A 24,913-nucleotide genomic window follows, 5' to 3' on the forward strand; every position below is an offset into this window, starting at 1 on the left:
TTCCTTCCTTCCTTCCTTCCTTCCTTCCTTCCTTCCTTCCTTCCTTCCTTCCTGTTGTGGGCATTCTGTATATTTTCTTTGATCCCCGTCACCTCAAAGTTTCCATGTGTGCCTTACCCATTTAATTAAGTTGCCCAGCTTTTTGTCCATGACTTGTCCCAACTAATGTTGGTCAAATATCCTGTAAATGCTTGCAATGGGCTGTAATGGGACCTTAATGGGGGCTAGAGCACAGGGTGATGCCATATGTACCCTGCGCAGGGTATATCCAGGATGACTGGAGAAACCACTCAGAATGGGTCCGCCATGTCAACACCTTCAGAGTCCTGTTAAGTTATTATATAACCAAATGAGATCTTTGTTTTCTAAACTATGCATGGCCTGGCCTGTCTGGCACTGAAGTCATGCTAGGATGGATTCCTGATGGAGATGACAGACTAGCTTTTCCTGGATGGTCTGAAAAGGAAGATACAGACCCATCTGTTCAATAGAATGAGGCCAGGCACTAGACAGGCAGGGAGACAGATCAGTGGGCATTTCCAATTCTGTTTCCTGCGCTGCCATGTTTATGCTACACATGCTCATTGGCAGTGAATATTCCTGTGCATGGGCAGGGGAGTGTCACTGGAATCACAGAACTGCACAGACAGCAGGGACCTCTGGGACCATCTGGGGCCATCCCTGACCTACAATCCTCTCTAGAGTATATTGAACATGGGGTCACTCAGCCTCTGCTTGAAGACTGCCCATGAAGAATAGTAAACATTGTACCTTATATTTTCATTTTTGGTTCTGACTTGTGATTAGAGCTAGTTCAGCATCCACGGGCTGCTTCAGGACGTGATGGGTTCCCTGTCCTGGGAGATTCTCAGCAAGAGGCTGGATGACTCTGTATGTGACAGAGGAGATTCTTGCCCAGGTGTTCCAATGTTTCTCTATTGTCTCTAGGCTCAAATATGAACTCTTCTCTTCTGCATCTAAAGCCCTTCACAGTCAGCTTCCCAGACTGTCCCTTCCTGTACTCGGTGATTCAACCAAACTGGCCTTCTTCCTGATGATAATACTAGTCATAAATAATGACAACAACAATGATACAGCTAGCATTTCTACAGCATTTTAAGGCTGGCAAAATGCTTTACAAATATTATCTGATTTGATCCTTACAAAAATCCTGAGAGGTAGGGGCTGTTATCATTCCCAGAGTCTCCCAGCTATTGTGTGAATGTCTGAGGCTGAATTTGAACTTGGGTCCTTCTGTTTCAGGTCCATCTCGCTCTCCATTGGACCACCTATTTCTGTTCCTTTGCATAGGCTATGTATGTGGAAAGCATTCCCTCTTCACATCCACCTTCCCTCCTACCCCCAGTTTCTTTCACTCAGCTTAAATGCTACATGCTAGGAAAGGCCACTGCCCAATGCTAGTGGCTCCCTCCCCAGCTGAGAATACCTGGGAGCCATTCTGAATTTTCCATCCACATATCTAACAGTTTCATAGATCATGCACAGAGGTCCTGGCTCCTTCCAACTGAGCATACATACATGATTCACCACCAGGAGGGTTTAAAGCTTTGAGGTGATGAGGCAATCCCTATGTTGGCCACCAAGAAGGAGGATCCAATGACTCAGTGTGTCTTTAAAAGAGTAAGCACAGATGCAGTGTTCTCTCTTCTTTCTGGTTTGGATACCATCCACACTGCCATGATCTGCTTCTTGTACAGAGTGGGGGGAAAGGCAGCTCACTGACACAAGTTGCCTTGTGTCCATGAGTACTTGGCAGCTAAAACTCATGATCTGCTTAGGGGAAGCTAGTCTCCTTTTGTGTTTGCCCTTTCCTGAACAGATGACTGAATACTGATCTCAGGATGGCTGTGTCCAGGTATGAAAGTGTTTTTGTGAGTTCAAATAGATCTGAGGTCTTGTTTACGATGGCTGGAGCTGACTGGTGGCAGGGGAAGCTTCTGCATTGATGAGGATACCACCAACAAGAAGCTGAATTTTATTGCTAGCTTGGCTTCTTAGATACTGCAGAATTTGAGGGACACAGAACAGGGCTGAGGTGAAACTGCTTCATGTTTGGATGGATTTAAGTACCAACTTCCCCACTGAGTATAAGAGTGCCACTTGTTTGTCTTTCTGTCAATGACTGCTTGTGTGGATTTTGGGTTATGCATTGCTTTTTTGTGTGTGAAATAAATAGCTGTCAATGAAACACTATAAGACAACTCCATAAGACTCATGATGGAAAGGGCTATCCACATCCACAAAAGGAATTACAGAGTCTGAATGCAGATTGAAGTCAACTACTTTTTCTCTCCTTTTTGTTTTGTTTTGTTCCTTCTTTCTCATTGTTTATTACATGGGTTATAATTCTTTACAACTTGACTAATGTTTAATGTGAAGGTATTTGTAGAACCTATATTGGATTGCATGCTGCCATGGGAAGGGATAGGGAAGGAGAGGGATGGGGAGAAAATTTGGAACAAGGGATTGTGGAGCTGAATGTTATAAACTAAAAGTAAATAAATAAATAAAAAAGAAGAAATAGCTGTCCCATACCTTATTCATATAATACATTGAGTACCTCTCTACTCCCCCCTTATAGAGAAACCCTACACATAAGCTAGAACCTAAGCTATAATTAACTTCCTAATGGTGCCTGGATAGAGGTATAATGAAGTAAAGAGTGTGAGAAAAGGGAGGCTAGGCCTGGTGTGGTGGCACACACCTGGAGTTCTTGCTGCCAGGGAGGCTGAGGGTGGTGGATTATGTGAGCCCAGGGTTTCTGAGCTGCTTTTGGGCTTAAGCTCAAGAGGTTTCTACATTAAGTCCAGTCTCAAAATGGTAAGTCCCCAAGGTGGGGAGGACCTATCTAGGGAAAGGTGAACAGGGTTGGGTCAGAAATTGAACAAGAGCTTTTGTACTGCTCAGCAGTGATATGGGTAGTGATAACTAGCATTTATATCACACTTTAAGGTTTGCAAAGTGCCTTTACAAATACAGTTTCATTTGATTCTCATAACAACCCAGAGAGGTGGGTACTATTATTATGCCTATTTTACAGATGAGGAAACTGTTAAATGATTTGCCCAGGGCCACACAGCTGCTATTTATTTGAGGCTGGATTTGAACTCAGGTCTTCCTGACTCCAAGTCTAGCTCTCAATGACTGAGTTTGGGAGTGGCAGCTGTACTTCTACTCTACATGATAAAGAGACCTAGTCTGAAAAAAAAAAAAGGAAGAGAAAAGAAAAGAAAGAGGTAAAAAATGAAGGAAGGGAGGAAAGAAGAAGTGGAAGAAGGAAAGGAGGAAGGGAAGGAGGCAGGAAGGAGAAGAGAAGATCTTAATCCCTCTCATTAGAGTGTAGGAAACTCAGGACCAAACCTGGTATAGAACACGTACATGGATGGGTGCAGAGAAGATGGTAGAAATTTCCTTGGTGGAAATGGAATGGGCACAGCGGACCAGCAATGATTTGCTTAATGTTAGGCATACATGTAGATACTGTCTTACCCCAAAGTACTTAAGCTCCTTGAGGGCAGGAAGTTTCATTTTTGTTTCATATTCCTTGAACCTAGGATATTACTTGGTACACAATAGATGTTTGAGATATAGGTTGAATTAAATGGCCTTCATGGCCCCTTCCAAACCTGAGATTCTATTATTTCTTCATCATGAGAAATTCTCAAAGGCTGCTTAGGGGACTGGGAGGGTAAATGACTTTGCCAGGGGGCCACAGCAAGTATGCATCCAGACATTTGAACCAGAACTGCCCACCTCCAAAATTGACCCTCCCCCTAGTCTGCCTTTTGTATGCTATACAAGTGAATAATACCATGTAGGTAGTTAAGGGCAGATCAAACAGCCATCTAATTCAGGATTCCTCCTTTCATCGCAGAAGTGAGGGATGAGGGGGATAAAATGGGGCACACACTGCCAGGAGTTGTGTTGGTTGATCTTAACAAATTATTTTTCTTTGCTACACAGGAAGGCTGACTTGGAGAGCTATACTTAGAAATGACCGGGATGTCCTAACTTAAGACATGCATGCAACTTTTTAAAAAAGTCTCTTTTACTTTAAGTGAATTTAACAGTGCTGACCCTTGGCATCCTCGTCACCATGTGTAGGGGCTGACTACAGTTCACAGCATGCAAGCAGTCAACCTTTTCCAAAAATTCAATTAAGGAGTCGCTGCCCTCTCTCCCTTTTACCTCATCATGCTAATTACCAGCTTTGGGTAAATCCTAGCTGATTATAAAATGAGAAAAACCTAATCATTAAAACCATGTTCTGTGTTAAAACTATTAAGTCCATCCCCAAAGAGGTCCCCCTCTGTTTTGCTAACCCTATACACATATAGTATAATGAACCCACAGGGAATATCACTTGTTTCAGCATGGAAACACAGTCAAGGTCTGCCTTGAAATGGCTTATTTGAGCCAACCCTCCTTTCACCTTGTAGTCAGTGTGGTTACACCTTTAACCCCTTCCTTTCTGTATTTTCAAACCCAGAGTTGGCTCTCCAGTTTCCTCCCCAGGGACAGAACCCACTGAAGGCTGAGATCCAATGATGTCAGCCTTCTTGGGTTATATGAAAGTCACTGAGCAAAATGCACACATGCTTACCATAAAATGTTAACTAGTCAATTAAATTCCTCCAATAAAGGAAATAAATGTTGCCTAAAGGCTTCACACCACAAAGTAAGCTCTTTAGTCCAGCCTACACAAATTGCCGGCTGTGGCTTCTCCTCTACCCAGTTACTGGCACTGAGCTGCCACTTTCATGCCCATGCAAAGTGATGACAAATGAGAAAAGGCCAGTAAGATGGAGCCATTGTTAAAGTACAGTGGGCCAACAAGAGGGCCCAGAGCTGCATTTCATCTGACCAGGAAAACCAGGGGGAAAGGACTGAGCTGCCCATTTGTATATAGTTTAATTGTGATGATTCAATTATTGGCCTTGAGAAAATGATATTCAATGCTGGGAGCAAATGTGGACACAAAAGAGGGAGCATGGTAGATGGTGAACCAACTTCAGAGTCGGAAAGACCTAGGTTCAATCCTACCTCTGTGGCCTAGGGAGAGACAATCTATCAATGCCCAAGGCAGTGCTCTAAGACCATGGGTTACTGATCTGCCTCGGGGGAGGGAGCTTCCTTTCTTGTTACTGTTCAGTCATTTCAGTCAAGTCTGACTCTCTGTGACCCCATTTGGGGTTTTCCTGGCAAAGACTCTGGAGTGGTTTGCCATTCCCTTCTCTGGTTCATTTTACAGATGAGGAAACTGAGGTAAACAAGGTAAAGTGACTTGCCCAGGGTCACACAGCTACTAAGTGTCTGAGGCTGGATGTGTCTTCCTGATGTCAGGTCCAGTGTTCTATCACTGTACCACCTAGCTGCCTTGGGAATCTCCTTATACCAAGGAAATCCCTGATCTGCTCCCCAAAGCTCCCACAAATACAGCATCAGCAAAGAAAGGAGAAGTTACTAAGTAATAAAGGAAGTACCACAGGTGCTTCTCATCACTAGAACTAGATCTTCTCATCAGATCATAGCAGAAGTGATAGAGGGGATATCAGAGAACAAGAAGGCCACTCCCACCCCCATTTTACAAAGGAGGAAACTGAGACCCAGAGAGGCTCTTGGACAAGTCACACAGGTAGTAAGTAGCTGAGCCAGGATTCCAATCCAATTACTCTGACTCTAAAATCAGGTTTCTGGATTTCATTGCTGTGGGAAGAAATTGGGAGGGAGGGAAAGAGAAACAGGGAGAGGGAAAGGGGCAGCAGAGAACATAGGGCTTGGTGAGAGAAAGAGTGAATCAACAGAAGGTGAGAAGCCCTGGAATCCTGTGAAGAACAACTCAGAGTTAGAAGGGGTGTCCAACCCAATCCCTACCCAAAGGATAGCTTGTGGACAAAGGGGAAGTCTTCCATGGGATTACATTTCAAAGCAGAATTCAGACCATTTACCTCTAAAATCTGGTCACCAGCCCAAAGTCTTCCATCTCTGGCTGCTGCTCCTTCTTCATATACTTCATGGATAACTATAGCATCCTGTCAAAAACATACCCCAAACAAGTTTTCATTACTTTTAATCCAGTTCAATAAAGAGTTGCTTATAAAACATCTATTATGTGCCCTGCACTGGGGATACAAAGACAAAGTCCCTGCCTTCAGGGAGACAATAAGCACTTGTTAATCCCTTACTATGTGCCATGTGCTGGGCTACAAACTGAGCATACCCTGAAAGAGACCATGACCCCCCAGCAGTTACCACCCATTCTTGTACCCAAAAAGCAACCTCATGAGGCCAAATGATCCAGGTGACCTCCAGGTGCCATAAAGACAGACAAAGAAGGTACACGTAAGCATTGTAATGAATTTCTTAAGGTCTGTTTATTAGCTTTCTTGCCTCTGTGTCATCTGATAGAATATTTTTGTGCAGAATGTCTTCGGTGGCACTTTTGTCTGTGACTGCTGGCCAGCAATGACCTGTCAGTGAACTGTGATCCATCTTACTTAGATTTTATGGTAAAATCTGAAACCAGGCTATGCATCTCTATGGACATTTAAGAATTTGGCAGAGGCAGGCTATTAAACATGAATCTGAAGCTTAATGGGAGCAGAACTAGTTAGCCTGTGAGGTCTAATTTATGTGGAGTAATGAGAGAAGGGAGTGAGATTAAACATACAGTATAATAATTAGTTAGCTAGAAAGAACTGAGTTGACTGGAGACTGGCTGAACAAACTGTGGTATTCTGAAGTAACTGAATGTCCTATCAGTCAGAATGGAAAATATGATGAATTCAAGGACAATGGGAAGCCTTTCATGAACTATGCTGAGGGAAGCTAATGAAAGCATGAAAACATCTAATAGCAGTAGAATAAAGTAATAAAACAATAGTGACGTGTATCTACAACAATCAAACCTGGCCCCAGAGAAGAGATAGTCAATTAACGGCCCTCTTTTCTTTGGAGAGGTGGAGGAACACGGGGGCAAAATGTTGCAGATGCTATCAGACAAGGGTGTTTGTTTTTCCTTGTTATAAGGGAAGGCTTATAGAGTGTGTTGGGCTGGGGGGTGGGGGAAAGAAGAGAAATGATTGTGATGCAAAAATAAAAGGCCTAAATAATGCTGGCTAGGACATTCACTGGATGGTCAGTCAACTCTATCTCTCTTACTGTCTCAGGTACAGTGAACTATATGGAAAAAATAAACAGCATGCCTGCAAGGAACTGTCAGCGTATTGTAATTGTGTGATTGTAAAATAATATAATTTATTTTTTTATACATCAAAACCACCCCTTTGGGAGAACACACATTTATTGCAAAGATGCTGTCATCAATCAGCGACATCTGGAATCCTCTTTGGAAGCTGCCTTCAGAGCCTCAGGCACACTCTTTTGCATATTTACAAACAGGTAGAGAGATTCCATTCATTTCAATTCAACCAGTCTTTATGAGTCTGTTAAGTGCTAGGGACTCACTGTGGGGTCCAAGGAGAAAAAAAAACCCCAAACCCACTTCCTGTCCTCAAGGAGCTTACATTCTATTGGGAGGAAACATGCACTTAGAAAAGTAAACAAAAATATGTATGGAGTAAATATAAAGTAAGTGGGGGTGGGGAGGAAGGTTAAAGAACATAATAAATAAGAATTCTGTGGGAGAGGGCACCTGAGTAGTACTTTAATAGAAGGTAGGGAATCTTAAGAGATGAAGGTGAAGAGAGAGAACATGGAAGAAAACTTGGGCAAAGACAGAAGAAGTAAGTGGGATCCAAGGAAAAAGGAGGGCCAATTTGTCTGGAATATATAGAGCAGTAAGGGAGAAGTGTGAGGTCAGACTGAATAGATAGGTGGGAGACAGAGTAGGAAAAGCTTTACTGAAATGCTAGCAAAAATAATTAATAAAAGATAAAGAGACAAAAAAACTACCTCTATCTGTTGATGATTTGAGAGTTTACTTAGAATAAACAAGAGAATCAGTTTAATTGAGATTATGGTGTTAGCAAAAATATAGGCTACAAAAAAATCCACAAAAATCAATATTACTACATTATAATACAAATTGAAAGACAAAAATAGAAAGGGATGATGTCCCATTTAAAATAACTACAAAATTCATAAAATATTTGGGACTCAGTCTCCCAAAGCATGCTCAATACTTGAATAGATTCAATTTCAAAAGACCTCTTTGAAAAAGATAAAGAACAAACTGCTGGAAGGTTCTTCAGTGCTCATGGATGGGCCATGCCAATAAAAAAATGACAGTGCCACCAAAATTAATTTATAGGTTTAATGTTTTATCAAATAAACTAACAAAGAGTTACTTTATAGATAAGATAATAACAAAATTCATTTGGAGGAACAAAAGATCTTGAACATCAAAAAAATGATAAAAATAAAGGAATAAAGGGGGAATTAGCACTTTGGGATCTCAAAATATATTTTCAAGAACAATCATCAAGACCATTTGATACTAGTTTAAAAAAAAGTAGATCAAGGGAACAGACTAACAAGAATCAGAAATAAATACAGTTCAGTTTCAGTAAAACTGAAAATATATATTATGCAGGAAACAACTCCTTATTTGATGAGAATTGTTGGGGAAACTGGAAAGCAGTCTGATAAAAATTAGACTAAACTAGCATCTTGCAACATATTATAAAATAAATTTAAAATGGATATATGGTCTGAATACTAAAGATCACAGGATAAAAAAAAAAACTAGATGAGAATAGATCATATAACTATGGGCAGAGTATTAATTCTAACCAAACAAGGGCTAAAAGTAATTACAAATTTTGATTAAAAGAAAATTTAAGAATTTTGAACAAATAAAAATTGTATCAAAGATAATGAAGGAAGTAGTCAACTAGGAAAAATTATTTGTATCAAATACATCTGATAAGTATTTGATATTTAAGATACATGGACAATTAACAGAAATCTATTAAGAAAATTTATTTCCCAACAGAAAAGTGGTCAAAGGATATGGACAATTCTCAAATAAACTATTAATAACCATATGAAAGAATGCTCTGAATCAGTGATAATATGAGAAACACAGATCAAAACAACTGTGAGGTAAAGATTATCAAAGACAAGCAGAGATAATATGGGAAAGAGTGTGATGAGACTGATCCACTAATGCCTCATGGATTTGTAAATTTGTAGAAACCAATTTGTCAAAGCAATTTAGAATAAAGCAAATAAAGTAACAAAAACATTCATATCCTCCATCTCCTGGAGGAATACTGTTAGGAGGTAATTGTCAAAAAGAATCCCCCTAATGCACAAAAAGATGTAAAGAAGATCTTTTCATGGGACTTGAGAACTAGAAAAAAAGGGATGTCCATCACTTAGGGAATGGTCAACTAAAACTGAAGCTTCTGACCGGGATTTGGGAGCTGTCTGGATGGCTGGATCCAATGGTTCAATGTCAACTTAGAAGGAAGTTTTCTGTGGAAAGGCATGGAGATCTTGGCCCCAGTGGGGTTTATCAATGACTTGGACAAAGGAACAGAGGGTTTGCTTACGATGCTTACAAATAATGTGGAGGGATGGCTAACTACAGGTTGACTGTCAGGAAGCAAAGATCTTGATTGGCCAGAACATTTTGCCAAATATAACCCAAACAACTATAATAGGGACAAGGGCAAATTCTGACATTGGAGTCCAAGAAATCAATTTCATAAATATAAGAGGGTAGATAAGGTAGGTCAGCACTTTATTTGAAGAAGTTCTGAGGGTTTGAGTGGACTCCATGTTTCACAGGAGGAAACTGAGTGACCTTGAGTCCCAAGAACTAATGCGCTCTTATGCCAAATTAGGAGGTCATGTCATCAATGAAGGTGGAGATAGTTCCTCTTTCCTGTTCCCTGGTCAGACCATACCTAGAATATTGTGCTCAATTCTTGTCACCTGCCACATATTAGGAAGAACACTGATAAACTGAAGAGTGTGGCAAAAGTCCTTATACCATATGGATATCAATCAAGGGAACTGGAGATAATTAGCTTGGAGAAGATGCATTAGACTTGTTCATCTTGTCCAGAGAAGAAAAGAAATTAAAGCAATGGTTAGAAGTTGGGATTAACTATAAATAAATAAAAAGAAGTTGGGAAAAGACAGATTTGGGCTTGATGGAAGGGAAAACTTCCTAATGTTGAAAGCTATTCCAAGATACAACACAGTCCTCTTATGTCATAACCCATTCCCCTGGGAAGGAGACGTAACACCAGGAGTGTTATTCCCATCTGTCAGATGATGAAACTGAGGCTTGGGATGGTGAAGTCATTTGCCTAAAATCACCCAGGTATCATAGAATTAAAGTTTCAGGGTTGGCAAGGACCCCTAACCACCAAAAGAATCCCCAAGACAACACCCCAGAGAAGGATGTATCCTGCCTTTGATTGAAGACTCCAAGGAAGAGAAGATCATTGCCCTCCAGGCAGCCCATTCCACACTGGGACAGCTCTCATGGTTCCGAAGGTTTTCTGGGCATTGCTCCTAAATTTGCTTCTGTGTAGCTCTCACCTATGATTCCCAATTCTGTCCTCTGAGGACCAGCAGGACAAGGCAAAGGTGACAGCCTCAGAAACCCATGTTGCCAACACCAGCGCTCTTGCCTGACCCAGAGTCTTCTGTTCCATTGGTCCTTCCTTTTCTCTGGATGCCCTGCAGATCACCAAGGTCCTTCTTAAACCATCTTGATGGCCAGAACTGAACCCAGTACTCCCAGAGTAGGCTGACAAAGGTGGAGTAAAGAAGAGGGACAGAAGAAACTAGGAGACAGCAGAGCTAGGGTTTGAACCCAGGCTTTTCTCCCCAAGAGAATTAAAACAAGAATCAGGTCAAAAGTCATGTGTTCTAGGACTAAAATTTCTAACCCTGGCATTCATTTCATCCCTCCCCTCACCATGGAAGGCTTGGGCATCGACCCTGAGGTCGATTTTGGCTCAGCTGTGTCAGTGAATAGTACTGAGCATTTCTGAGCGTGCTACTGTTGAGACAGCCTCTGGCCCTGTTGTTGACATCGTTGGGAGCTGTGAGGACAAGACATTCTACCCCAGGTTCTACTCCACCCCGCCTCTCTCGTTGCTAATCTCCCAACAGTTTAAAACAGTAAGGGAGTAGAAGCTTTTGGTAGAATCCCACTGGGTTCTACACATTTCTATTTCCAAAGCTTAGGGAATGGAAGGGCGAGGTGTTAAATTGCTCGTTGGTGCCCAGCTGACATAAGGTCATTTGTCTGAATCGGGGGCATGTGCTGACTGGAGAGTCTTCTCTTTAACTGCTGGAATAAATAATGTCTTCTGGACTGACAGTGTGACAAACAGAAGTATTTAAGGATTTTAAGGCACTCAATAATGGAGCTATAACCTGCCAGAGATGGGAAGAAAAGGCGGCACAGTGAATGCAGCACCAGAGTCACGAAGATCTGAGTTCAAATCCAGCTGTGTGACCCTGGGCAAATCCTTTAATGGCTGTCTGCCTCAGCTTCCTCATCTGTAAAATGGGGATAACAGTACCTCGTTCACGGGGCGATAGTGAGGGTCAAATGAGATAATATTTGTAGAATAACTCTGAAACCTTAAAGTCTTGTATAAATGTACTTGCCCATTAGAGCTGACTCTCTAAGATCAAGGAGAAACTCATTATCATCATTATCAAGAGTGATGATGGGAAAAGCACTGAACTGGGAGTTGGAAGACCTATTTGGGGCATCAATTCATTTCAACAAAATTCCGCTGCATAAACACCTCAGGAGCCTGCCAGCTGTCCCAGCTCTGAGTCTCCCCACCCAGATCGGTACCATTTGGCCAGAGACACTACCCACTTCAGAGGGGGGGGGGGGGGAGCCAATCCACTCAGTTTGGGAGTTCCTTCTGAGAAGTTGAGGGCAATAAAGGGGGAACAGAAGAAGGGAATATTTATTAAGCACCTGCTATATGCCATGTGCTAAGTGCCATGCAAATATTATCTCAATTGATCTTTGCAACAACCTATGAGGTAGGTGCTATTATGACCTCCTTTTTAAAGAGGCAGAGATGAAGTGACTTGCCCACGGTCACACAGCTAGCAAGTGTCTGAGGTTGGATTCAAACCCAGGTCATCCTGATTCCAGGCCCAGTGCTCTATCCAGCCACCTGGCTGCCTGTAGTTAACTGGTGAATGAGTGAAGGGAAAGTCAGCTGTCTGGGGCTAGCCTCAGACCAGGCTTATCCTCTAGCCCTCCTGGCCACCTCACCATCTGCTTTGTTCTGTGTACACACCACCATCCACCCCCCCTCCCACCTCTTGCTGTGCTTGAAACTGAACACAGCAGTTGGACTATTGCTTCTGTCCAAATTGTGACATCTGACTTCCCTTTGGCCCCACCCCCCACTTCTTTGACTTGCTGGAGCACCCTCTTGTCCCTGGCCATGTCTCCCTTGTGTGAATTTTCTTCCCCAACTAGAATGTAAAATCTTTGAGGGAAAGGACTGATTCATCTTTGTCTGGTACCCAACAGGTACTTGATAAATGTTTATTGATTGACTGATTGTTCTGATGACCAAATAGAAATGATGCCTTTCAGAGAATGATCTGAAGATTTCTGTGACTGGGGAATCACAGAATCACAAAGTAGGAAGAAGAAATTCAGGGACCAGGATCTTCGGCCATTTCCTCCACAAGTGGTCACCTGAACTCAGGTGGAGGGAATGACGTAGATCTGGAAGGATAATGTAGGCCAGAACGCTAACACTGTAAAGACCCAAGAAGCCTCTCACTCCACACAAGAGCACCCAGGATTCCAGAGGGCTCATGGCACAATGTGCACCCACCTCCCAACAAAGAGGTGAGGGACTGGGCTACAAATGGAAGACACACTTTGGGGATTTGGTCAATTGTTGGACTCTGCATGTTTGACTTGCTTTTTGCTTTCAATGGCTTGGTGGGGGGAGAGTTGGGAGGGAGAGAACCTAGAGTTTTGTTGATTAAAAAATCAAACAAAGTTTTCGAAAACCTCACACACCCCAAACAAATGACCCTCCATCCTTTGCTGGGAGACTTTCACCAAGGGGGGACATGCTACCTGCTAAGGCAGCCTGTACTACTTGAGACCACTCTCACTGGGGGCCAACCTCAATGTCACTCCCTCCTGCTTCCCTGCCTCCCTCAGCATCATGAGTGAGAAACAGTAGGAAGTCCAGTGGCCAAACCACAGCATGTATGGAGGGGAATGATGCATGAAGCTGGAAAGATAGGAAGGAGAAGGTTGTGAGAAACTAGAGGAGCAAAGTTTCTCCTTGATCTTAGAGGGTCAGCTCTAATGGGCAAGTACATCGGCTGAAGGGCACACCAAACTGCACATTTATTCCTGAGAGCCAGTTTTGGCAATGAAAGAGTATCTGAAGTGGGGTAGAGAAGGGAATCAGGAGCTGAAAAGGACAAAAAAAGTATACAACTGCAGAATCAGCAACCTTACAAGAAGACATTCCCAGGGAGCTCCTGCATCACCAAACGACCCAATTCTTCCATTTATATATGGGGAAACTGAGGCTCAGAAAGGTGAACTACCATCTCCAAAGTCACACACACAGTGAGCATCACAAGCAGGATTTGAACCCAGAATTTCTGACTCCAGACCCAGTATTTATATGGATTTTTATATATGTTAATCTGAGTGACTCAAGTTACTGTAACAGACTTCTTTATCAGTGAACCCCACAAATGGTTCCAGGTTCTCAAGGAAATTTAAACCCTGAAGCACCAGCTAGGGGAATTCCTGTATTTCAGTGTGAACTGATACAAAGGAAACAGTCATAATTTTCTTCCTGGGCAAAGCTGCCAACATGGAGATAACAGTATCATTAATAAACATGCCAGCCACCTCACAAAGAGGCGAATGGATCGTGATCACAAACTTGAAAGGCCCAGAAGCCTTCAGTAAGCCTTGCACTTGGGGAATTAGCAAAGAAGGGCTTCTGTGAACTGTGGAGTACCCATAACCATCCTTTTAAGGGAGAACTTTTTTGGGGGGTGGCGTGTTACAAGTGGATCTTTCTAGGCCCACAGGGAATTGATTTAACTGGGATTCCTGTTGCCTCCGCTCTACTGGAGGCCAAACCCTTTTCTGCAGACACAATGAGCACCATAACATAAACACCATCATGACATGTGTGACAGTGAGTTACTGCCTGCAGCATATTTTACTTATATCACTAAAGAGCCAGGCACAATATTGGCCGTGCTGATAATATGTAATCAATACCAGAGGCATCTTTCCATTTGAACCCAGATTTCATTAGCATAGAATACCCAGGTCTCAGAGAATCCTAGGGAAGGTTTCTTCACCAATGTCAATCTGAGAATGCAGGAGAATTAGACAATTTATAGTGAGGAAGGAAAAATGTGGTAGAAGGGGTCCCTGGTCAGGTATTAGTTGGGTAAAACAGACTCCGTCCCCTTTTATCTCTGACAATGTCAGTTAGTGGTCAACAAATACTTAAGTCCTTCCCACATGCTGAACATTTCCGATCGATGGACAAACATTTAATAAACACTCACCATTAGGTGTTGGGGATGCCGAAGGAGGCAAAAATGCTTGTTGATTAAGTGATTGCTCTGTTGGCCAAATGGAAATCATTTCTTACAGAGAATGATTTGAAGATTTTCATGATTAAGGAATCCTGGAATCTCAAAGTAGGAGTGGGGAGCTTTAGGGGCCAATTAGCTCATCACTGTGAACAAGGTCTAGCCCTCAAAGCTCATATTCTAATTGGGAAAATAAGGTTAAAAAAACCCCGGTACATACAAGATAATCCCAAAGGAAAGTCACTAGCAGGGGGGGGGTATAAGGAGGGTGGAGGAGACAGAGAAAGATCTGTGGGAGATATTCCCCAAAGACAGCCTTACTTAACACCATGGGAGAAATGGTTCTCCTTCCCACGGGCCTCGACCCCAAGACTATCACACCCCAACTGCTGATGTTCATCCAATATTAACAGGAATCTGAAACGTTCAACTAAATATCTCAGCAATAAAACAGCCAATATAATACAGAGAATGAATCGGTGGTCTCACATAAGACCATTTTATGGTTTGCAATACTGAAATGTTTCTCTTCATTAGGTCAAAGGGGAATCTGTTTTCCATCAAATTGCAAAATCTTATTACGGATAGGGGTCACTTGCCAAGTTTCATAAGAAAGTTTGCCCACATCATCAATATAAATATAATTTTTCATACTGAAATATAGATTTATTTGAGGGAAATGGATAATATTTGCATTACATTTTATAGGCCCCTATGGTTCCATCTGGTCCTTATTTATTTAAATTTTACTCGACTTGCCTCCTCTTTCTGCTTACAGTTATATTCTGTAAGGTCAGAACTGCCCCAACTCAGATTTTTCAATGGCACCATTCATTAACATTCCTTTGCTCTGCAGTCATGGACCTTTGCAAACTCTGCTTTGATTTTTAAATAATAAAGCCGAGGTAATAAGATGTTTGGTGTAAAAATATATGACTTAAGCAATAATGGCAGAGAAAGCTCAGCTTTTAGGGGTGGGCTGCCAAAGCAAACCAAACTTAAAAAAAAAACTGCATAGAATTCATCTTGCGGGAATAATCAAATAAAACACTTGGACACATTGAAGACAATGGGAGCTCCTTCCCCTCACCTGAGCTCACTTAAGAACAGAGAGACCCACAGACACCAAATTTTTCAGAGGTTTAAATCAGTTGATGCATTATATTCAACAAAAGCAGAAAGTGGCCACAGGAACCAAGCTTAAGCTTCTGGGGGCCACACGGACAGTCCTGGGGTGAGGTCCAGGCCAGGAAACAAGGAGTCTGGCCTTTAACTCTGAGAAGGTGAGCCCCTGCAAAGCAAGGGATAAGGGGAAGCTGCGGTTTCCAAGCTGATAGCCATTATAGCTAAGTCAGTCTCACTGTGATTGGGAAGGCTGCAGCCGGCCCTGCCTTTCCCAGGGCTCCCTCATAGGAACGCTCAGCAACTGTCCAGGTGTGAGGGCTCACGGCTTCCTTTCTCTCCTTGCTTTGGGGGTATACAGTAGTGACCCTGATTCCAGAGCTGAAGGAAGGAACAGGATCCAGAATCCATGTGCTTCTGATGAGGAAAAGCCTGCTCACTCAAGGGGACAATCAAGGTCAACATTTCCAGAATTTCCTTGAAGATGCCCTCCTTGTTCTCATTGGCTGCCTTCCTCCTAACTGGATGTGGTCCAAAGAAAGGACTGGATAACATGGCCCAGAGCAGCAATTGTGGGGCCGGTGCATCACCAGTATTAGAAAAAAGGAAAAAGAAGAATCCCTTCTCCATTTATAGGTTGTTTTACCCATTAAATCACTCCCTACCTCTTTCTCCCATGTGCCATTTAACCTCAGGGTAACACAAGACCATAGAGGTTTACATGAGATACCTGAGGTCAGAAGAAAAATGTCCACACCAGGACTCCTTTTTAAGTGAGCTTATCCTTCAGAAGGACTCTAGGATTGGCGCCAAAATTGGATATTATGAACATCAAACAGCGCTTAAGGAATTCTCCCCCCAGATTCTTGGCTCCAAGAAGGGAGTAAGCTGGTACTATTTGTTAAATACCCATAAACACTCTGTTTGTGATGCATCATCATGCCAGAGGAGAGAGCGGGTTTTTGAAGCACCCCAGCCTTGGGGGGTCGGGGGGCTGGGTGTCGAGAGTGATTAAGCATTCATTCACAAAGGCCAAGGAGGAAACCTCAGGAAAACAGACTCTGCCTCTACACTCCGTGACTTTCTCAGAGCCTAATGTCCTGTATCTAGAGCCAGGCATACATCTCACCCAACCCTGTCATTTTACAGCAGAGGAAACTGAGGCCCAGAGTGGCTAAGGGATCTGGACCTGGAGGAGACCTGAGGAAACTGGCTCACATCCTGCAGGAAGCCGTTTCTGAGGAGGGGGTTCCAGTGAGGGTCTCTGACTCCAGGCCAGCGCTGTTTCCACCACACCAAAGGGCCTCCCCCTCAGGCACTGGGGAGGGACAAGTTTAGAGAAGAAACAGCCTCTGCCGATGGCTTTGTCAGCTAGACAGAGATCCTGAGAGGGACGCCTGCTGAGTGTGACAGCGTGAGGACTCCACGGATGTGAAGAGGAAGGCTGTTTGCCAACAGACGGGCCAGGGATGGCTTCAATCTAGTTAAAAGTAGATTAGCTGATGAGAAAGCAGCTCCTTGGCCAGACAACACCTGTCCTCCCAGACAGGCAGGGACAAAAAGCTATGTGGAAAAGAGAATGCGCTAAAGTTGTGAAGTTCTTTGTAGACATTACCCCACACAGCCCTGTGCGATGGGGAGCTATCAGAGCATCGCATTCTTGGAGCTGGGAGGGCCCTCAAGTCTAACCCTTCATTTTACAGGACAGGAAACTGAGGCCCAGAGAAGCCACTGGGAATTCCCCAAAGTCACATGCTCATAATCCTGGGATTCCAAATCCAGCCTCTCTCCCCCAAACCACAACGGACTTTGTGAGTTTGTGTGCTTGGGGCCTGAGGCTTAGTCATGGGGTCTACACAGAGAAATTTTCACAAGAACCAGAGGGTTTTAGAATTAGTCAGACCATAGAGAAAAACTGTCCAAAACCCTGATTTTAAAAGGTGCTTTAAAATGAACTTTAAGACTGAGACCTAGACTGACAAAGCCAGCTCCAGCTGGCTGTGTCCTTGGGAGAACATGGCATTCTTCTGGACTTTGGGAGGAAGTGCTTTGCTGGGCCATGCAACAAGCTAGCCTTGGACAACTGATGGTGGGTCCTTCTGGAATAGGAGCAAGGAAGGACACTTGCAATCCAGCCTGGTGTCTGGGGGGACAGTTTAATGTTCCCTGGCCCCTCCCTGAGGTGAGCAGAACAGGAGATTTCAGGCAATCTGCCCTACTTTTGATAGACATCTTGGACAACACCTAAGAGAAGAACATCCTTCAATATTGGCCAAAGTGTAAAAGCCAAGTTATCAGATGTTAAAGGTTTTCCATAACACAAAAGGACATTTTCTACAGGGAAGCAAAGCCATGATCAAATTAACTTAATGAGATATTTCCCTTCTAGAAACTTTCCAGGGGAGTGGAGCCAAGATGGCAGGGTAGAAACAGGACTTCCTTGTGGCTCCTGCTCCCACCTCCTCCAATTCATGTAAAAAATGGCTCTAAACAAACTTCATTGCTATAGAACCCACAAAATGACACAGAGAAGCTAACCTCTCGCTGAAGACATCCCGGCAGGCTGGCAGGAAGGGGCCAGCGCTGTGCTTTGGGAGCCGAGCCCAACACCGCTTGAGCCGCAGGTTTTAGCCTCAGAGCAGCTTGACCAGCTGCTGGCTAGAGGGACTTCAGATAATCTGTAGCTGTGGTGGTCTCCAGATCATAGATACCAAAGACAAAGTGAGAAGTCAGTGTAGACTTTGCAGGGAGTTCGGGAGTGCGGTCCAGCCTTTGCCCCAAGACGAGAAGCCACTGAGGCTCTGCAGTCATCTCTGCTTCAGAGCTACTGGCCTGCAGAGTGTAGGGTGACCAAGCAACCAGTCTGAGGGGTATTCGCTCTTGCTTTAACCTGCTTGGATCTGGATCACTGTCTAGGGTGGAGGTCCTGGGGTGCATGTGGAGGCTTCAGAGAGGGCACCCAACTAATAGCTCTGGCAGCTGAGAAAACCCCAGCGATTTGGGACAAAGCTCCCCTCTCTGGTAGCAGAGTTCCACTGTGGCAACATGTGCAAGCAAAGGAAGCAAAGCAAGCAGAACAATCCGACATTAGACTTCTATTTTGGGGACAAAAAGGATCAAAGCATGGAACAAGAGGAAGACAACAATGTCAGAACCCCTGCACCAAAAGCTTCCAAGAAAAATATGAGCTGGTTACAGGTCATAGAGGAGCTTAAGAAGGATTTTGAAAACCAAATAAAAGAAGTGGAGGAAAAATTGGGAAGAGAAATGAGAATGATGCAAGAAAATTATGAAATGAGAGTCAACAGCCTGACTGAAGAAAATAACACCTTAAAAAATACACTTACTCAAATGGCAAAAGAAGCTCAAAAAGGCAATGAGGAGAAGGATGCTTTAAAAAGCCAAATTTTTGCCAGATGGAAAAAGAATCTCAAAAGCTCACTGAAGAGATTCATTCCTTCAGAATTAGATTGGAGCAAATGGAAGCTAGTGACTTTATGAGAAATCAAGATGCTGTTAAACAGATCCAAACAAATGAAAAAATAGAAGGCAATGTAAAATATGTCATTGGAAACTTACCAGTGGAGTATCTTTTCCTCCTACAATACTGAGACCAAGGCCGGAATGTCCCTTGGAGATTTCTATAATCATTTCTTGGCCAGGGACTATAGGGCATGTGGCTGGGTCCACAGACAATGGTACCTGCAAACCACCTGAAAAAGGAAGGAAGAGAGGAAGAAAGGAAAGAAGAAAGGAAGGAAGGAAGGAAGGAAGGAAGGAAGGAAGGAAGGAAGGAAGGAAGGAAGAAAGGAAGGAAGGAAGGAAGGAAGGAAGGAAGGAAGGAAGGAAGGAAGGAGGGAGGGAGGGAGGAGGGAAAGAGGGAGGAAGGAAGGAAGAATTACCTTTAGATTCCAGAGACCAGACAACAAAAAGCACATTTTTTTTTGTTTGGTAGAAAAGAGGGGATTATAGGCACTAAATGTGGCAAACACACTCAAACTCAGGTTTATTTTGCCAGAAGGTTTTACATAACTGCTTCTTTTTCCGCATTTTTTTTTTGTTCTCAGGGAAGTTTCACAGTGGGAAGGGGCATAACAGAAGGTAACATTGTTGTAAAGGAAAAAAAGTCATTAATAAATTTTTTTAAGTGAAGGAATATATGCAGCCCCCTCCCCAAACAAAAAAACCCATAAAAGAACCACCCAACAGGCTCATTAGTTTTTTTTTTTTTTTCTAAAAAGACCTCCATAGTGGGAGAATGGCTAAAAGCCTGTGCTGCCTGTGTGAAATACATCCTGCTGGAATGTAAGAAATCTGAAGAATTCAGCCACACAGGGCAAGCCACATTTATATGGAGCCTAGCCCTCTATGTGGAGCACAGAGAGCACCTGATAAATGCTTGTGGATTGAATGATTGCCAGTTGCCTGGTGAAGTAAGAGGAAACAGGAAAATGTTGAATAAATGACTAGGCCAGTGGGAAGGGAGCACACATGTACCAGAAGGAGCTGGATTGAAGTGACGCTTGATCTGGCTCCAGAGAGGACAGGAGAGAGCATATTCTGGTGCCTTCCCTGCTGAGGGGGCACACTGCAGGTGCTAGTACGTGGCATTGTACTTGGGGATTTATTGAACTGCTTTATTCTTTCTCTTTTAAGACCTTTTTATAACAAGGGAAGGCTTGCTAGATAGGAGAAGGAGATGGAAGTATTGTAAAAACAAAAATTAGCCATTTAAAAAAAACTCATTTTGCATGATTTTTTACCATGTGGAATTTGCAGGTTGCTACATCCTCACAAAAAAAAAAAGTCACCTTAGGGGTGGCCAGGTAGCACAGAGAGTAAGAGCACTGGCCCCAGTGTCAGGATGACCTGGAGATCGAATCCTGGGCTCAGACACTTAGCACCCACCCAGAAACACCTGGCCGTGTAACCTTCAGCAAGTTACTTAACCCCAATTGCTTAGGGGTGGCCAGGTGGCGCAGTGAGTAAGAGCACCGGCCCCAGTGTTGGGATGACCTGGAGATCAAATCCCGGGCTCAGACACTCAGCACCACACCCAGAAATAACTGGCCACGTAACCTTGAGCAAGTTACTTAACCCTGATTGCTTAAAAAAAAAAAAAGTCACCCTGACCAGGCACCAAAAAAGATAAGTAAATTCCCTTATTAAAGAGCCTATGTCTTATCTGGGGAGATAGACAGATTGAACTGGACTGTTTGGTACTGGAGGGTAGAAATGTGAACAAACAGGGGAAAAGAGAGAGGTGCAGATTTAGGTTCAAGTCCTCACAATGAGCTGTCCCCTAGTGGAATATGGGAGGTCTCTGAGCAGATGCTGGACAGCCACTTGTTGGGGACCTTATCCAGAAGATTTGTGTTCAGGCATAGCCACCGACGTCCCCATGAACTCTGACATGCTTTGATTCTCATTCTAACACTTGACTTAGAGAAAAAAGGCTAAATTACAGAAAATCCAAAGAAGTGTCTAGGGCAGGAATGATTTAAGTGGGACCAAATGCACTAAATGAGGTGCTCCTAAAAACCAACCACTTAGGAGAGACTTAGTCTGTGTAATGATGGATGAGACACAAGAAGGTCCTGGAGGGAACAAAGACAGCTTGGGCCCACAGGAAGCCCTAGGGCCTTAAGCCTTTCCTTGGCTTTCATCTGTCTCCCCCTCAGAGGAGGGAACAGTCACTTCATGAAAAGCAGAGACAACGCCTTTTTTCTCTGGCCCTGTGACACCCATTAACTATTTCACCAAAAGTAAACATTTCTGGGATTAGGGAGCAGCCCACTGTCTGAGGAAGGATTCAAACCCATCTTTCTGACTACAAACCAACCCTCTTTCTGCTCAGCCACACTCTAGATTCTGCTTTCTGATGCCCTGAGAGCCTAACGAAATAGACCTTGTGAATCTTGAGCAGTTTTCTACTCTCTTCCCCCCCCCCAAACTTGAACTTCCTTGATTGACCTTCAAGGTCCTAAAGAATTTGATGCTGTTGTCCTTAATCTCAGATATTACTCCCCTTCACATAGGTAAGGTAAACTGAGCTAATCTCTAGTCCTGTAATAAATCCAGAATGATCTCATTTCTATTCCTTTGCTGTTTCCTCTGAACAAGATGTCCTCCCTACTTTATTAGGACCATGGAATCCTACCACCCTTTAGAGTCAAACACACCAGTGAGTCTAAGCAATGAACAGATATAGATGTTCATGGAAATAATGCAGATTATAATCCATCCAATACCCTGGTCTCTGTCTTCCCATAATGACACCATCTCTATGGAGTCTTGCCTGAACTCCTTGGTCCACTAGTGACCCCCCTTGGACCTCAAGTAGAACTGTGCTCAATAACTTATTTAAAGTAAGATATTGCCTGGTATAGCCGCATGCTACTGTCTCATCCCCCTTCCCAGACTGTTACATCTACCAAGGCAGGTGTCTTGTCCAACCTCAACACTGCAGTTCCTTTACCGTTAAATTGATAGTATCAAGCAGACATTTAATAAATCTTAATAAATGAATGGCAATGCATTTAGGCCATCTGGAGGCAATTTTTACTTAATTCCTACTTCTCAGTTGGGCTCAAGTCAGTAGAAGTGGCCACCAAAGCAAGCTCTGTACAAGTGACAGGCTTATATGTGACAGGAGTGCTCAAAATGTAGCATGTGCAGGTGAACGAAGAGTTAACGTCATAGCGAGTTCTTGGAAAAATCACCAATTGATGGCTGAGTTGTTCAGAAGACAAGAATTATGATAAAATATGCCAGAGACCCTCAAAAGTAACTGCCTTCATCCCAGTCTGATTCACTGCTGAGGTCCTCCATGCTTTAGAAATTCCATCACTCACTTGCCTCTTACACAGTCAGAGCAAAGGGGGGTGGGTTAGGGTGGAATCCATTATTGACTCTGACTGTCTATTTTCCAGAGCTCAAGGAATGCAGCATCAGTCAGGAAGAGATGAAGAAAAAAAACAAATATTAGCTTCTCAAGCTGCTACCAAAAACCTACGGGCAACATGTGCTTGAAAGGGATTTGCGAGGGGTATCAGAAGAGCCTCTTACTGTAGCTTGGGAGCTCCGTGTCTGTGGAACGGCATGAGGAAGAGGGGGCTAGAGAGAACTCCTCAGAACCAATGGGCTTTTTGGTAGAATATTTCGGTTGTTTCACCTGGCTGACAGTCTGGAAAAGAAAGAAAACAAATGATTCATCGGGCCCAAGGTAGAGAACAGGAATAAGGAATGAAAATGGTTCTAATCATGATCACGACAAAAATGACAACAGCCACCATTTACATGGAGCTTTAGGACTTGAAAAGGCCTGGATCTCCTATGGTGGAGCAAAGGACAGACCAGTGTTCGAATTCCACTTCAGTCCCTTAGTAGCTGGGTCCAGTGGTAAGACAAAAGTCAAGACAAGTACAATGGCCCAGGACGCAGGGGACGACCCAGCCCCAAGTGCTAATTAATGTAAGTACTAATAGAGGGTGAGCTCCTTCAGGCTAACTCTGTATCCTCAGTGCCTAGTACCATGCCTGACACACAGGAAGGGACTGTGAAACAAACCAAACCCTCCCCCATTCCATACCCCAAAAGCCTATTCTATAAAGCAATTTAGCACTGGGACCTCAGAAAAGAACAGACCCAGGTTCCAAAAAACTAAAAATCCACGAAAGGGAAGTTGTTTGCATATAACTATTTACCTTGGGAGAATGTGGAATATCCCAAAAAATACTTGCCCACCAAATGTTGCAAGGGCTCTCTCGTGGGGCTCCCTTTGCCCCTTTAATGAGAACACGTCAACTTTGTCTGTGAAACTGAGCTTCAGATTTTCTAGGGGGTTTTATTGGATCAGAAATATGCTTTCTTAGGCTTTTTCTTCATTTATATGATTAATTTTATTAAGGTAAGAACAAGAATGATATTAAGACAAGAATAATGATTTTCTTCCCTGAGTTTTGATTTCTCTCCAAAATACTAGAAATGTTGACCCTCTAGGAGGTTAATACTACCTTTGAGGCAAGATGCTGAGGAGCTGGCGTCATTTCTAAATCACTATTAAGGTCATTGCTGTTGTGGTTTTCAGTCTTGTCCGACTGTCCACAGGGTTTTCTTGGCAAAGATACTGGATGGTTTGCCATTTGCTTCTCCGGTGGATTAAGGCAAACAGAGGTTAAGTGATTTGCCCAGAGTCACACAGCTAGTAAATGTCTGAGGCTGTATTTGAACTCACGTCTTCCTAATTCCAGGCCTGGCACTGTGTTCACTGTGCCACCTAGCTGCCCCTTTTAAGGTCATTAGGGAAGGGGAGGAAAAAACCCCAAGTGTGAGATTTTAAATGTAGCAGAAGAAAATTTTTAAAAAAGGAATCTCTAAAATTGTCACTAATCCCAATTGGGGATAATTTAAGAAATAACATCAATATCTAAATGGAATAAAATTCAATTTACTTCCAAAAAAACTTTATAGGACTATAGATTTTGAGCTGACAGGAACCTCAGAGAGCACTGGGCATCTAGTCTATATAATTATAATGAAAGAAAGGGAGGTCAGAAGAGGATATGTAACTTGTGCAAAGTCACACAGGTGGTAAGTGTATGGATTCCCTTACTCCAAAATGGGACAGTTCCCACTTAACTTTGTCACTTCTCTGTCCCTTTATTTAACAGAAGAGGAAACAGAGACCCAGAGAGAATAAGTGAACTGACCAACGTCGAAGTCCATTAAATGGGGGCCATGATGCATCCTCTGAACACAATGTAGCTTAAATAAGACAGGCTGATGTCACCAAATGTGAATAAGTGAAAGTTTTCCCTTGGTCCATAACATCAGAATATGGATACCTTCATGACCTTAAGTGTGTCCCTTAGTTTTCCTGGGTGCTTGGCTTCTCCAACAGTAATGGTCGGGGGCTGGGTAATATGGCCCCCTTAGATCCCCTGCAGCTCTGTTTAAATAGAACACCCCAATCAAAGCCACAACTCAAAGCAAATTACAAAAAGCAATTTGAAAGCTCCCTTTTCCCCTACTGAAAAATATGTAAAAACTCTCTATATATTATACATATGTTGCATATAATTATGTATCATATATTATTATATTTTTATATGTAACAAATTTTTATAGACTTTATATACATATAAGGCAAACATCTACTTATCCATCCATCCATCCATCCATCCATCCATCCATCCATCCATCCATC

The 24,913-nt window shown here is 43.1% G+C and overlaps 1 protein-coding gene across 1 annotated transcript in view; it reads right to left on the reverse strand.

The window, feature by feature from the left end:
• Positions 1-24,913, reverse strand: part of LOC138165280 (inaD-like protein) — a 340,313-nt gene that overhangs the window by 30,997 nt on the left and 284,403 nt on the right. The window contains exons 33-35 of the mRNA XM_069093439.1: positions 22,774-22,891; positions 19,285-19,418; positions 5,970-6,053 (exon numbers count right to left, since the gene is read on the reverse strand). Coding sequence (XP_068949540.1) covers positions 5,970-6,053; positions 19,285-19,418; positions 22,774-22,891 — 336 coding nt within the window. The remainder of the gene's footprint in view (positions 1-5,969; positions 6,054-19,284; positions 19,419-22,773; positions 22,892-24,913) is intronic.

Source organism: Petaurus breviceps, unplaced genomic scaffold (assembly GCF_028583685.1).
Source record: "Petaurus breviceps papuanus isolate PSGF00001 unplaced genomic scaffold, PetGlider_PUasm1.0 208, whole genome shotgun sequence".
Taxonomy (NCBI): Eukaryota; Metazoa; Chordata; class Mammalia; order Diprotodontia; family Petauridae; genus Petaurus; species Petaurus breviceps.